The sequence below is a fragment of the Pithys albifrons genome, chromosome 3 (assembly GCF_047495875.1).
Source record: "Pithys albifrons albifrons isolate INPA30051 chromosome 3, PitAlb_v1, whole genome shotgun sequence".
Classification (NCBI taxonomy): Eukaryota; Metazoa; Chordata; class Aves; order Passeriformes; family Thamnophilidae; genus Pithys; species Pithys albifrons.
The window spans coordinates 52,995,260-53,011,140 of record NC_092460.1 but is presented as its reverse complement, the minus strand read 5'-3'; the positions used below and the strand labels follow the sequence as shown (position 1 = coordinate 53,011,140).

General features: G+C 41.2%; 1 protein-coding gene across 2 annotated transcripts in view; it reads right to left on the bottom strand.

The window, feature by feature from the left end:
- The window catches only part of NUP205 (nucleoporin 205), a 55,684-nt gene that overhangs the window by 38,907 nt on the left and 896 nt on the right, over positions 1-15,881 (bottom strand). For both annotated transcript variants that reach the window (XM_071551988.1, XM_071551989.1), the window contains exons 2-6: positions 5,244-5,386; positions 4,041-4,212; positions 2,964-3,108; positions 1,884-2,043; positions 88-316 (exon numbers count right to left, since the gene is read on the bottom strand). In XM_071551988.1, coding sequence (XP_071408089.1) covers positions 88-316; positions 1,884-2,043; positions 2,964-3,108; positions 4,041-4,212; positions 5,244-5,386 — 849 coding nt within the window. The remainder of the gene's footprint in view (positions 1-87; positions 317-1,883; positions 2,044-2,963; positions 3,109-4,040; positions 4,213-5,243; positions 5,387-15,881) is intronic.

Genomic DNA, 15,881 nt, shown 5'->3' with positions numbered 1-15,881 from the left:
AATTTGTTACCAATCAATAAAAAAATTGTTTCAATAACAATTTATCCATCTGTACAATGTAATCTCTGGGAAACCTGCCAGCATTACCTTCACGATCCTCTGCTCCTTGTTCCAGAAAGCTGACATCAAAGCAGTACAGGAGAGCCATGAGAAGAGACAAGTTCACACCGTCCAAGGAGCCATCAGCTTCCACTGTTACCTTCTCCAGGTAACTTATGAGGATTAGAGTGTCATCCTTACTCAGTGGGGACTGACAGGTCCAGACAAACAGACTTTCAGCCAAGGACTGTCGGCATTCTTTAATGAGGTCAGAAACCTTTAGAAGAAAAATCAAATAGAAAAACGGTGAATGTAGATATTCTTGTGACATGTTCAAATTTGTCCATCTCAGTCAATCACGATGATCAGGTTAAGTTAAAAATTACTCTAAAGACAGCAGCTACAGAAAATGTAGGGTTTAATTGCTAAACACAAAATGTACACTTCTGCTGCTTGTTAATTGCATTCATGTTCTCATGTATTTCATGTGAGGTGTGAGTAGATACCTGGGAATGTGACTACATGCAATCAGCATCCCTGTCAGGGTCAGGACACAAGAATCTACAACGAACCTATAGAGCTGTAAATGTATCACACAAAAGTCACATTTCCTGTCTCTAATTACAATACTGCCCTGACAGTTATTTCCAGATAAGGTCATAGTCTTTCCCTTACCCAAAAAGGGATGTCCTCAACTGGCTATACAAACACTCAACTTGTAAGATATTGAGAAATATGAAAAATAGTTAAAATTAGAAATCAACTTTAGAATATAAACATCAATTAAATTACATATTGAATAAATATCAAGCCCAACATAAAGGCTATCAAGTACTATCCTACTAAAAATAGTGTTTTTCTTTTTACATCGAAGATTATTGTATGCTACAATACAATTAAGCACAACAGCTCTTGAAAATAAAGTTTGTCTTTTTTCTAAGGTACACCAAAATTACCTGTTTTCAAACATTTATCTCATTTAACGTAATTTCTCCCCCCAAGGCTGAGTTTTAACTGCATTGACTCTTATGAAAACAGTAGGAAGTTAGGATTAAAAAAAAAGGCATTTATGGCCTTTCATAATGGTCTTTGTAAACCTGTATTTTATTTAGCTAAATTATGAGTTTCTAGTAACATTCTTATCCTATATCCATTGTACCCAGCTAAATAAAAAATAAAGTGCTATAAACATCGCATTCACAGGGATATAAACTTTTCAACATTTAACATAGCCAGAGATTTGTGTACAGATTCCAGCAGAATAATAGTTCTAATGAATACGGAGGGAAATATGGTATTCCACCTAAAATGAAGCATTAAATAGACTTTAAGGTAAAACTAAGGTAAATTAAGATAATTTAACATAAATGAGAAGGATATTCTTTACATAGTTTCTAGATTAACAGTAAAACTGTCAAACTAGTTCTTTATTTGGTGGAAACGAAATTGACTTATTATTACATAGAAAAATTTTTAGACAGATCACCCATTAGAAAGAAGTTCACAAATCAAAACAATAATGTTTTCAATCTTCCTGCTAGAAAAAATACACTGCAGCAGTTAGTGTGAATTTTTTCTTAAAATTACACATAGTGCAAGTATTGTGCTTACTTTTTTACTGTCCTTGGTTATACTTCTTCACTAAAAATAGGCTAATTCGGCATGTGGAAGCAACAGCAAAACAGAAATCAGGATCCCACACTCCTATTGCACAAGCTGTGGAGTAGTTACTGTGATCTCTCAGACAGTAACAGACCTTGCAAAGGTCGAGAACTCTTTATAGTCTAACTGCATTCCAACCTTTTCAGTAATACAGAAAAATATTCGCACTCTTGAGTATTTACCTCTTTCCGATGTTTCTCACTGCCCAACCCTCGCTCTCTCTGGAGTTTATCAAATTCATTATTCAAATCAATCTGAGACACAAGTGTAAGGATCTTCTGAGTCAAACCCTGCTCCATTAAGTCATCTGTAAAGCGTGTTGTCATGGAAATTAACTCTGGACTATAACAGAAAGAATATAAATTTAACAATTAATCATATTTTCCCAGTCACAAAGGAAGTCTAAAATAATGAATTCCATCAAACATATTTGGTGAAAAAACAATGTACAAATAAATTATATACAGTAAATAAAGACGTGCATCACTAATCAGTAAGCAGTGCCCTCTCAAAACATGATGCTGAATGGAAACAAAGTCTTTAGGTAACTGTAGGTTCAAAAACATGGAATATGAAAATACAACAGGGATCAGCTAATCAGGATTTCTATTAAAAGCTAGAAGTACTATACATAAGATGCACACAACTCACAAGCTCACAGACTCTTTCTTACTAGTAAATGCAGTTGTCCAGATACTCAACTCTATTGAGTCGTGGAGCTAGTTCTAATGTAATCATTTATGCTATGCTTCATAATTTATATTTACACTAGAACACATCTTTTCACCCTTCTGTAGTCAACGAATCGCTGTGCACTGGAAGTAGGCAGTGTGTACTGCTTTCTTTTCAGGGTGAAAAACACTAGCAAACAATGTTCACCAGTAGATAATGCATTCCTTTAAATAAAGGCAGGAGCCCAATTCTCTGGTTTTGCAGTACACAAGAAATCAGAACATTGCAAACTCAAATACTGAGTAGTCACCACTAGTTAGAGGAAGACCAACTGGGAGGGTGTCTTAAACAAAACACTGCCAAAGGTGAAATAGCATGAAAGAACCGAAAGTAAAACCGATATCCCCACAAGCCAATAAAAATATGTGCAAAAAACTTTAATATTATGCTTAAAAGTAGAATGTGAAAGCAGCTGCATCAGGTTATGAGAAACAAACAAATTTGAGAATATACATATTCCTTTTAGTCTAATTAGCCCTAAAAGCACTCAAAACAAAGAGCTTTGATCAGCTCATCACCCCAATACAGACCTGAGTTCCAATGTCCACGTCTTGCCTTGGCGTGACTGGATGAGGGTTCGCAGTGAATTGGCAATGCACCTTTTCCCATCCCAGTACAACAGAACTGCCACCAGACCTCTTGTAAGGCCAGGAAAATGAGGTTGCTGGTGTTCTCCTACGGAAAGGAAAATGCACAGAAAAGGTGAACATACGCACTTTGTTAACATTCTCTGTATCTTTGTATTTCTAACTGAAATACAAATACAGCGTTCAAAGTAGCTGTGTTTATTCACTGTCACTTTGATTTGTTTTAGCACTTTAATCACAGATATTTTGGGTGCTATTATTAATATTCAACAATTAAAAGATCCAAAAATTATAAAAAGTGTGCTAGGCCAGACACATCCTAGTCTAAATTGTATCAGTGACTGATATGTATCCATCTTAATAATCAATTCAAACTGATTATCATCAAAATATCTTTTTATTCAAAATTAAATTTTCTGCCTGAACTTACATTAAAAATTCAAATTCAAAATAAATGGAGCCTGATTTGAAGATGGCTTTCTAAAGCTGACAAATTTGCAAGCTACTTCTTCAAAGATTTATTTTTAAGTTAAATGAGGAACAGTAGCTAGTAATGATAATTAACAATTACATCTTAACTCTAAAATCCATCTTCTACATGTAAAGAACATGTCACTCTCCAGAATACTTCTCTTACTAATCAATTAGATTATGATCCAAATAGAGTCACATATCAATGTATAGCTAATACATAGATTGAAGAACAAATATCTGTTACACTGCTTTATAGAAAAACACTGAAGTATTTTAAATGATGTTTAAATTCAGTTATAGGGAAAGAAAGTCATAAAACCTCCTCAAAATATTCCCCCTTTTGCACTACCTGTGTGTATGAAAATTAAGGTTCAGAACACTGCTATTGTATTACATTACAGTGAGAGTACATTTCTTTTGAAGAACCTTCTATGTTGGGAAGCTCAGGCCTTCACTGAATCATGCATTCACGTTAAGCATACACTTAAATAAGATGGCCCTATTTAAGCTGTATTTTTCCAGCTCTTCAATATCTTTTCTTCTCACCAGCTAGAAGGAGTTCAACAGCTGCCAACTCTCCAATATCAAAGAGGTCACTGAGGATAAAGGCTTCTTTGATGAGTTGCTCTGGCAAGAGCCTCGTTCCTTGCTGACCCTGGATAGCAACCCCTTCTGTACTTGCTTTCTGAATTTTCTCATGCTGTTGAACATTCTTTGGCTGCAAGAGAAACAACCTCCAGAAGTTATGCAAAATGGCAAGATCAAATAACTGAATAAAGATTTACACAACAATCTTTCCTCACAAATACTGTTCTAACAGGTTAGGTTGTCACCATAAAACAAACAGTGTTTTTAAACACAGAGATAGTAAAGACATTCTAAAAATGCTTCACACTTGCACAGCAGTGGTGTCTTTTTGAGAACATACAAAAAATAATCTTATACAATGTGCTCTTATTTTACTAAGATTAATGGAGATTGAAAGTAAAATTTGATATAATTCTCAACAGAAATTTTTATCAGCTCAATGAAAAACATCTGGGTTGTTGATCACAACTATTGCATTACTCCCAGCTGCTATTTTCTACATCATTCTTTGTCCATTAAACTGAGATGCTAAAATATATCGACAAAACTCTATAGCCGAGTTTAATTTTCTGACCTATCAGTTAAAAGTGTTGTCTAGTATTGCAGAAGTAACACCACTGAAAGAAAACATGTTTCGAGTTGTGATCCATCAGCCAGGAAATACTGAGCTTTTTCACATTACCTGACATTCCTAACACAACATTATATAATTTTTAAATTCATGGGTTCACTTATTTAGTGTGTTCATTAACCTGATTGAAACAAGAGCACAGACCAAAACCAGACAAAATAGTTTGGTGCTTTATTTCAGACACACAAGAATAACGAAAAAAAAGCTAATAGGTGACTGATAGATCATCAGATACTTCTACTATTAAAATATATTAAATAGTATACATTCGAAATAGCATTCAAACAATGAGAGAAAAAATACAACACAGATAAATTTATCCTGTAGAATTTACAAAATAGTAGGTATTATTCAAGCTATTTGTATTCTTACAGCAGAACAAGGCTGGTATGGCACACTTGCATTATATACTGTAAAAATCCAGAATGAAAAGAATTGTCAGGGTCTAAATGGTATGTAAAACAATACTGTAAGACTGATTAAATCATCAACTCCCCAACTCATTCCACAAGAAATCATTAGTCCATTACCGGATTTCTGAAGAGAGAGATGAAGTCAGATTTGTGTTTCTTTAAAATCTGATCAAGACGATGAACAGCTTCAGGTTGCCTTTTCCAAATGGCATTCATTACAGTCTGCCATATATCCTTATATGGGCCCCACAAGCTGGCAGCTAAAAGAAATAAAAAATGGAGAAAGAAACAAAAAAAATATTTATTCACTGCTTTCAATAAGTAGACTTTTTTTAACTTACTGTTACTCTCAGCTTGACAGTATAAACAGTTATGCCCAATAAGCAAAGCGTATTTTCCTTTCTTAAGGCACAAAAAAAATAACAGTGGTCTGATCTGAATCTTAATTGCATTTAGGGAGCTAGAGAAGCAGAAAAGATGATGTATGCACCTAAGTTCTGGTGCTGAAAGTCATCTTATACTTACAATACAATCATTTAGGTTGGAAAAGACCTTTAAAATCATTGAGTTCAAGCATTAACCCAGCAATGCCAAGTCCACCACTAAACTATGTCCATAAGTGCCACATCTGCATGTCTTAAATCACTCCAGGACTATGACTACCACTTCTACAGAATACTCCAGAAAATTAACACCTTCACTATAAACTAAACAACCCATCAAATCAAAATATATGCTACTCCTGGACTACAGCAGACAGCTAAAGAAAAATGGCTTCAACTGTTTCCAAAGAATAAGCAAGTTGGGAAAACACAATCACAAGCTATTTAAATCACCCTCATTGCTCCCACATTGTCAGAGATCAATCAGTGTATTGAGCTGGTCACCTGGAAGGGGTGTAAGGTACTACCTCACCAATGGGAGAAAAACATTATCTGTTGAGAGAGAACAAACTCCTTTGATTACTCAAACTAAAACTGAAATCACTCCCAATAAGAATGAAAATCTCCTAAGCCTCAAAATACTTCTAGAACGTCAGGTCACAAACTGACACAGTTCACAAGCACACTTAAATGTGAAGTCATTCATGGTGACTACCTATACATGAACTTAGAAATGACTGAGACACTCTTACAAGTGTAAAATGGGCAGGAAATACACACAAAGTATGTTTTTCCATTTCTTGCAGTTCTGGGGTTTTTTTCTCAGATTGCTTATTTTCCCAATTTTAGTAATATTAAGTAATATCTTTAGAATATGACATTAGGGACAAATTGTTCATGCAAATAACTTGTACTGAAGGTGTGGAAGCTTCTTATTGTGAATTACAATGATCAGCATCAATAAGTAACAAAGCTGTAAAGCTCCTAAGTGATGTTTTATGTTTACATATCCCAGCACACTCTCCCTGGCAACCTATTCTGCTTCTCCAGATTCCTCATATAGATTTCCTAATGGTTGGCTGCCAAATGTAATAGAAGTTCCACTAAGACTTTGAAAAGTTTCCTGACACAAACAGGCAAATAGGTAGGATATTAAAGACTTGCTATGGATAATTTCTAATCTTTTAACCTTATCTGCCTGAATTCCATCCACTTCAGTAAGATTAAGGGATAACTAAGAACTAAACAGCCAACCTCGAATCTGAATGGATAACTCAGCAAGGTCTTCTACTTTAGACAGAAAAATCCAAAACAAAGTAATACACAATATATGAGAGACTGAAAATGAAGAGCAGTGCTCTCAAAATTTGTTGCATATTTTCATCAGTCTGTGTAGAATAACAGAAATTAAAACCATAATATTGAAAGCTATATTGCATAAGAAACAAAAAGGATATTCTTTTTCACATTAACTTCTCTTTCTCCTCTAAAAAATAAAGTACTTTTGATCCCTAAGATACATTTGCTAATTTTCTGTAAAAGAGATCCATAACGACATCAAATTCCCTTACTAGAAACAGATCAACATAATTACTTATAAGAGACCAGATTATTCTAGAAAGCAAGCTCAAATATATTAGAGAAGTCTGACCCTGCTCTAAAAATACAACCTCTTCTCTTTCTCTACAATGAGAAAAAAAAATGGGATCCACCCAAGGGTGATGAGGGAGCTGACAGAAGAGTTCGCCAAGCCGCTCTCCATCATTTACCAACAGTTGTGGCTCCCTGGGGAGGTCCCAGATGATTGGAAGTTGGTGAATATAACACTGATCCACAAAAAGGGCCACAGGGAGGACCCGGGAAACCAGAGAACTGTCAGCCTGACCTCAGCGCCTGGCAGGGTTATGGAGCAGATCATCCTGAGTGCAATCACACAGCACCTACGGGATGGACAAGGGATCAGACCCAGCCAGCATGGGTTTAGGAGGGGTAGGTCCTGTCTGACCAACCTGATCTCCCTTTATGATCAGGTGACCCACCTGGTGGATGCGGATGTGTCCATCTGGACTTCCACTGCCTCCCATAGCATACTCCTGGCAAAGCTGGTAGCCCATGGCTTCGACAGGGGCACTCTCTGCTGGGTTAGGAGCTGGATGGATGGCAGGGCCCGGAGAGTGCTGGTGAATGGGGCTGTGTCCAGCTGGTTGCCGGTCACCAGCGGTATGCGCCATGGATCAGTGTTGGGTCCAGTTCTGTTTAATATCTTTATCAATGATTTAGATGAGGGGATTTAATCCACCATTAGCAGATGGCACTAAGTTGGGGGGCGGTGGGCAGTGTCTATCTGCTGAAAGGCAGGAGGGCTCTGCAGAGGGACCTGGACAAACTGGAGAGAGGGGCTGATTCCAATGGGATGAAGTTCAATAAGGCCACTTGCCAGGTCCTGCACTTTGGCCACAACAACCCCCTGCAGCGCTACAGGCTGGGCACAGAGTGGCTGGAGAGCAGCCAGATGGAAGGAGACCCAGGGGTTGGGATTGACAGGAAGCTCAACGTGAGCCAACAGTGTGTCCAGGTGGCCAAGAAGGCAAATGGCATCCTGGCCTAGATCAGGAACAGCGTGGCCAGCAGGACCAGGGCAGTGATCCTTTCCCTGTACTCTGCGTTGGTGAGGCCACACCTTGAGTGTTGTCTTCAGTTCTGGGCCCCTCAGTTCAGAAAGGAGGTCGAGGTGCTGGAGCGGGTCCAGAGAAGAGCAACGAGGCTGGTGAAGGGGCTTGAACACAAGGGTTGTTTAGTCTGGAGAAGAGGAGGCTCAGGGGAGACCTCATCACCCTCTACAACTACCTGGAGGCTGTAGCCAGGTGGGGGTTGGGACAACTATCAGTTTGACAAGAGAGCACAGTCTTAAGCTCTGCCAGGGGAGGTTTAGGTTAGATATTAGGAAGAAATTCTTTACAGAGAGGGTAATCAGGCGTTGGAATGGGCTGCCCAGAGAAGTGATGGATTCTCTGTCCCCAGAGGTTTCTAAGATGAGACTGATGAGGCACTGAGTGCCATGCTCTTGTAACCATGGTGGTAGTGGATCAAGGATGGGACTTGATGATCTCGGAGGTCTTTTTCAATCCAGGTGATTCAATGACTCTTTTGCATATGTCAAACCTGAATTTAGTAGTACAGCCCCTAAAAACTGTGTAATTCAGAACCCAAAGTCTGTAGCATGAGGACCATGCTAGAAGTCTCCTTACCATCTGGAATCATGAAAACAACATACCAAACTAGTCTTCAGACTTCAGCCACAACTGTTGTCTAAACTGAAAACTATGTAGATAGAAAATTATTCTTACCACCTAGTATTATCCTATTAAAAAAAAACACTCAAAATTTTAAAACCAACATTAAACAGATGTACCTGAAGTGTTTCCCTTGCTATACGCCATTTGCATTTGTGAAAGTTTCAGACTTTACACACCACAAGACACTGCTAAATTTATCAGATAAATCTATTGCCAATTTTATGGATTGCCTGCAAGCTACCATATAAAAACCATTGCCTGATTGCAGGCAGTGTTACATGTTACTGAGATGGTCTCTGATACACTTATAACCTAGCGGAGGGTTTTCCATGCTGCAATTTTTCTAGTGGAAAAGCTGCTGTAAGAGGTTGCTGCCCTCCTTCCTCCAGAGCCACTTCTTTCCAACCTGGTTCATTAACTCCGATGGACTGCACCTAAGTCACATCAATCAAATTACTCAAATTAATGGGGGGGAGGGCGAAGCAACATATTCAGAGTTCTTTCAACATGGTTTATAAAGATCACAGTGTTTCATTAACACAGGTTACAAAGTGGTCCTGCTATAATCATAAAACCTACTGAAAGACCAATGCCTGGAACACAGAGGGGAAAAAAAAGTGGGTAGGGAAGAGCAGAGACCTCTTAAACTGAGGAGAAATGTCTTACTGAGTAGTCTATACACAAAACCAGTAGCATCTAATGTAAAATTGGCTTACCTTTTTTTTATTTCTTTTTATTGTATGAGTAACACTGTGGTATATAATCAATCACAGAGGAATTTAGCCTGGCATAGCTTGTTCTTGTCTATTTTTACTGAAGTCAAACATATCTGCATCCCTCCTTGATCAGGCTGCTTACATTAAGGCAGCAATTAAGAGGTAGCTACTCTGATGTGAAGACGCCCCTCCCTCTGATGCGACAAAGACACCACCTCAAAGTATTGCAAAATGCGCCCTGGATGCCCTGAACAATAAGGCAGTGTAAGCTAAGCTGAAGTGTAGCAAGTGAGCACAGAGACAGGAGCAGGTCTCTGAGCAAGACCACTCGTTTCAGTCACTTTTCCCACTACCTAAGGTGACTGGGCAGCAGGAAAACAAGTAAAACGGTGTCAGTTTCATTCTGTTGCAAAGGAAGAAACTATTCAAAACAATAACAAATACAAAACAAACCCTCTCACCCCAAACTCAGTAGTAACAAAATGTATCATCATTTACAACACAACTAGCAGTGGCAGTGCGGCTATATCAGGACAACTTGTAAAAAAGGACAAATCTGCCTTTTTGGGCATCAGTGTTTTAATCATACAGTGTTACCCCTGCCTAGAAAAAATTAACTAAAAATAGCTACTACTGAATGAATAATTTCACACTCTAGACGGTCACTGGCTCTCCCACATTAACTTCAGTGTTTAGAGATTTATTTTCATTTCAAACTATGTTTTCATTCTTAATACACTCCCAAGGCAAATTAACACCAGCAGCAATCCACAGCGCCTGCCAAAAGCTGTTCAACTATTTCCCTGGCCCATTTTTTTGCCCTTGTCCCTACCACATAATTGCTTTGCACCAGCCCAAATACATGTACTGAAAGGCCTTAAAAGAAATTAAGGATCTAATCTCTGTAACCAAAAACTAATCAAAACAAGAGTTTATTTTCAGCAGGATCACACCTACAAGCCAGTTTGCTCTGTGGTGGCACAGGCTATGCTAGTACAAAGATGAGTTATTGCAGAGAAAAGAATAAACACCTGTGGTGGAAAAAAGTTGGACTTTAGCAACCATCCTGACTTTTTCCCACTTAGGCTGTTTCTAGTATTATTAGTTTTAGAAAGGCTGATCATCCCATGAGGGACAGCAAGAAAGGACACGATGAGTTGCTTCTTCTGGAAACAATAACAGGTAATGCTCATGCCTGAACTTTTTGACAGGTTACTGTTGCAGCCCGATTCAGGTGGCTCTGGAGGACCACCTTACAGGTTTCGTTTTCACCTTAAAAGGACATGTTTCCAGCCTCAACCAATTGGAGTCAGACCACCGCACCTGGGGTGGGGTCACTTGAGGTCATATATACCTGTGTATTTGAATAAACTTGGGATTTGCTTTACATCACATTGGTGGGTGCAGTCTCCGCTAGGCCATGGCGGCAACAAATGGTGGACCCCGACGTGTCTCAGAACATGAAACCCACCTGCACGTCTGCCTAGAGCCTTAAGAAGTGGCCCCCGAGAGCTGCTATGCCCCAGTTTTTTTGGGTGCTTTGTGGAGAAGCCCCTGAGAGCTTCTGTCTCCTGTAAACTTGGGAGTTTTGTGTAGTGGCCCTGAGAGCTGCTGAAAGAACGTGGACTGAAGGAACCACGACCTTCGAACCGGTGAGTTAAAGAAACATGGGAAATTCCAACTCGACTAAAACGAAGTTATTGCTTGATAAATTTGAAAAACTAGCTCGTGTTACAAAAACAAACATTGAAAGACAAGCCTTACAGGAATTTTTGGATTGGTGTTTCACTCGAAGGCACCTAACAGATGCCAATTCCACGCTTTCCATAGAAGTGTGTGATAAAATTGGGGCAGATTTGTGGAATTTAGTGCAAACTGCACCCGAAGAATTTTTGCCGCTCATTCCGTCATATGCAGTTGTAAGAAAAATGCTGTTAGAGGTAGAACGAGCCCGTAAAAACCTCGATCTACCGGAGAGAAGGGAAAAAAGTCAGCTTCTACATAGCAGTTTTTCCCCTGAACATCCTTCTGCACCGCCCGTGCCGTCCGTTGGACACCCGCCGCGGTACCCAGACGCGGCACCGCCCGCTCCCGCTCCGGAAAACCCGACAGAATCACAGCAACCATGGAATCAAAGCTTTTCCACGCCGTTCGTCGCCGCGAAAAGCCAAGAAGTCGCCTCTGTACAGCGAATGAGACCACCGGCTGCCGCTGTAGAAGCGGCCGGACCTCAGCAGCAACCTTGGAACCCCACGAGACACGCCGCAGGAAACCAAACCGTGAGTGAGTTTTATTTAAATCCTAACTCCGAGAAGGCGCGATGGGGAATGCCCTCAGCCGAGAGAGACATGTGGAGGGGGAGACAAACCCCTTGGAGTTTCTCTTCCCCTGTCCATCCACCTTCGGCGCCGGCTCCACCGCCGCCGCCGCCAATGCCCTGCGGGTACCTCGGGACTGGGGTCGCCCCGCCGCCGCGCTCCCCGCCGCCCCGCGGGTACGCCGGAGTCGCTCCGTTGCGGCAGGAGACTGTTGAGGCAGACATTCCAGCAGGGCTACAGCCGCCCGGCATAACCGCGTGGCCAGGAAAACAGAGAGACCACGTGATAGCAAAGCCCGCGAAATCAAACAAAGGAACGGCGCGCCCTGACCACGAGGCGCCAGGACCGCCCAACCCCCCTCCCTACTGCCTGCCAATCACAGCGCATGCGCCAGGCGCGAGTCCCCCGCAGCCCACAGGGGCCGGGGTCAGCTCCGAATTCGCCCACTCCGGGGGCAGATCAGTTCCTGCGCCACCCCCCCCACCTTCAGCGTGGATCGACCGCGTCATGGAGAGGGGAGAGACTCCTTCCCAGTGGAGCGGAGCCACCGGAGCTCCCCCTGAGCGTTCCCTTCACTGCGTGCCATCCACAGAGCAAGTGCCCCGAGAGCGAGTTCCCACAGCGCCAGTCGCGCAAGACCCAAGCGCTGCAGCACCAGCGGGGACCCTCTCCCCGATAGCCGTGCGCTGCCCGCAGCTGCCAGCACCGGCACTGGAACCCCCCGAGCCGGTAGAGACTGCCCCTGCACCGGCAACCTGGTATCCGCAGCCTCCAGCACCGACAGCCACACCCACCAGCTGTATCCCAGAATGGAGAGCAACAGAAAAAGAAGCCTCTGTTTGGGACATGCTGGGGGGAGATGGAAATTGCAATGCTGTTAACTTAATTTCAAAGCTTTCTGATACCCAGGTACCAGATTCTGCAGATGGAGTCACAAAGCCACCTCGCGACCTCATATTTAATACCCAGCAAAGGTACAAAGAGTTAGTATCCATAGCTGCAGAAGTAGGTACACCCTCACCTTCCCTGCAACCCCTGGTTTCTGCGCCTGTGATTAACACTACACAAGGCTTAAAATGGGAGCCACTTGATTGGAAAATTGCACAAAAAATACACAGTGTAGTCTTTCAATACGGCTATGACAATGCCTTGGTAAAAAACCAAATCACAGCCTTCATAAAATACAATAACCTAATCCCAGCAGACACTAAGGTTTTAATGGAGTTTATTCTACCTTCTGCTGCTTATATGATATTTCTACAGAAATTGAAAGAGCAGTTAACGGAGGAACAGGCAAAAAATATACACTTAGAAACTGGACATCCCTTAAGATTAGCATCTTTAGACCAGCTAATGGGATCAGGAGCTTATGAAGACCCACAAACACAAGCTGCATTACATTTTCATATTTTGCAGCAGTCAAAGAATGCTGCTTTGACCGCCTTCTCTAATCTGCCTAAGAAGGGAAAACCTTCTCTACCTTACATGCAAATAATGCAGAAACCTGGACAGACATTCATGGAATTTGTAGATAAAGTAACAGAAGCTTTGGATGCTGCTCCAAATATTACCCCTGACATTAAACCAGTATTATTGAAAGATCTGGTAATTAATAATGCCAATCCTCAATGCAAACAGCTCATAGCCTCTCTACCAGCTACAGCTACTTTGGTACAGTTAATTGAAGCCTGTGCCAGATTGCCCTGGGTAGAAGAGGAGGAAAAAGCAAAGCTACATGCTTCTGCTCTAGCCACAGTTCTTAGCAAACAATCCACCCAAAAAAGGGGGAAAAGACCCTGGAATTTAACAACAAAATCTTGTCCAGCACAACCAAAATATAGCAGAACTCAAAGCTTCACTGGAGAATGTAACCGTTGTCACAGACTTGGTCACAAAGCCCAAGATTGTCATTCTAAATATAAAAAGGATGGTACTCCTCTAACAAACATGGGGGGGGGAGCTGGACCTCCAAAAAACCAGAGGGGCTGCAAGCCATGGGGCGCAGCCAGTCAAATATCTCATGGAAACTGGAGCCAGGCTGCCTTCCCCATATGGCAACCACAAGCAGCAGTAGCCTAAGACTAGTCGTTAACTGTCCAATCAAACAAGAACAGTCTAGTACAAGAGCATGTTGTTTAGCTTGTATTTTGAAATTCTGTTAATTTTCAGTTAAAGTGCAGTTTTGAGCTTATTGCACTACCAAGTTGCCCAGCAGGCTGCAGGGGTAAGGAATACCTGCCCCCCTAAGCTGCTGAACATTTTCTAGAGAGCTTAAGATCATCAGTACTTACTCTCTTTCAGTGTTAGTTATGTTTAGCCTTTGTGAATTTCCTCTGTGAATTCACACTTGTTTACTGATTTACCAGGAGTCTATAAGGTGACTAAAAATCAAAGCTTCATTCTCAAGCCTCTGTGATGGCCACACAGAAGTTCTGAGAATGGACCTTGAACATAAGGAGATTTAGTTCAGCTGGACTGAACTTGCTTCTTTGCTAAGTTAAGTCACTCTGCACTCTTGGACACTATGCACAGAATTTAATAAAATTTGTAGTTTGTTTACAGTGGTCTGTGCAGTGACGACTGCACAGGAAAGACCACAATTTCACGCGTGAAAGAAAAGTTTCTTGTTTTGCACTAGTTGTAGGTTTGCAAATTCCAAACATACATGTCTTAGTCATGTATTAGTTTGTGTGAGTTTACAAAGGTTACTGTACCTCCTTCCAAAAGTTCTATTTTGAAAAGAGAGGGGGAGGTAGGGATGTGTAACCTGCAAATACCCTGTTAAGTCTTGAATTAGCAAAATTTGAGATTTTCAAAATGTTATTTCTCAATTTTCAAAATTTTCAGCCTTTCTGTTCAAGTTGCAATATGCATGATGTGTATTCTGTTGTTTGCATTTTTGCTTTGTTCTTTGAAACAGCCCGATTCAGGTGGCTCTGGAGGACCACCTTACAGGTTTCGTTTTCACCTTAAAAGGACATGTTTCCAGCCTCAACCAATTGGAGTCAGACCACCGCACCTGGGGTGGGGTCACTTGAGGTCATATATACCTGTGTATTTGAATAAACTTGGGATTTGCTTTACATCACATTGGTGGGTGCAGTCTCCGCTAGGCCATGGCGGCAACAGGTTACAGACCTAAGTCTGTCCCCACAAATACACTATAACCTAATTCAATATCTTCATTAGTTCTAGTGCCATATCTGCTGTTTTCCCTCCTCGTATTCCAGGTACAAAACTCCTTCTTCCCCTATTTTAATGTAGAATGTAGAATGTCTTGCCATGTACTTTATAAAATAAAGCATAGTCTCACTTTAACTACTCAGATTTTCACTTTAACAAAGTTGCATTTCAGATGAAGGGTCTTATCTTTATTACTGCTTTTCTTTGAGGTACAGGGACAGTTAGATTGAAATATCTTCAATGTAAAATTTGCTCCCTGCTTGACACAAGAATAAAGGTTTTAATTCTATTGACTAGTCACTATGACATACAAAACCTTAGCTACAGGCCTTTTGGCCATGCCTGTATTCCAGTCATAACTGCTCTTCACAGGGTCTCCATTCTCCCTCTACTACTGCAATGAAGCTCAACAGCAGCAAATGCAACATCTTGCACCTGAGACAGAATAACTCCAAGCAACAGTACAGGTGGGGACCAAGCAAGTGGCTAGAGAGCAGCTTTACGGAAAAACACCCCAAGTGTCCTGGCAGGCAGGGAGCTGAACACCAGTCAGCACCACATGCTTATAGCAAAGGCTGTCTCCAGGCCCCAGGCTGTCTTAATACAGCTGCAGCCAGCACATGCAGGATAGTGATTATTTAGGCAACTCTGAGTCCTTCACTCTAGTCCTGTGACTGGTTTTGGGTTCCTCAGAGCCCAAAATAGGAAACCAAAGAACACGATGCATGAGGAAAGGCTAAAAGAACCACCTCATTCAGTCTTAAAAAAAGAAGGCTAAAGAGGGACGGGAGCATTGTTTTCTGGAAACACTGAAGGGCATTATACATAGAACGCAGAGGTACCCCAGGAGAAGATGAGC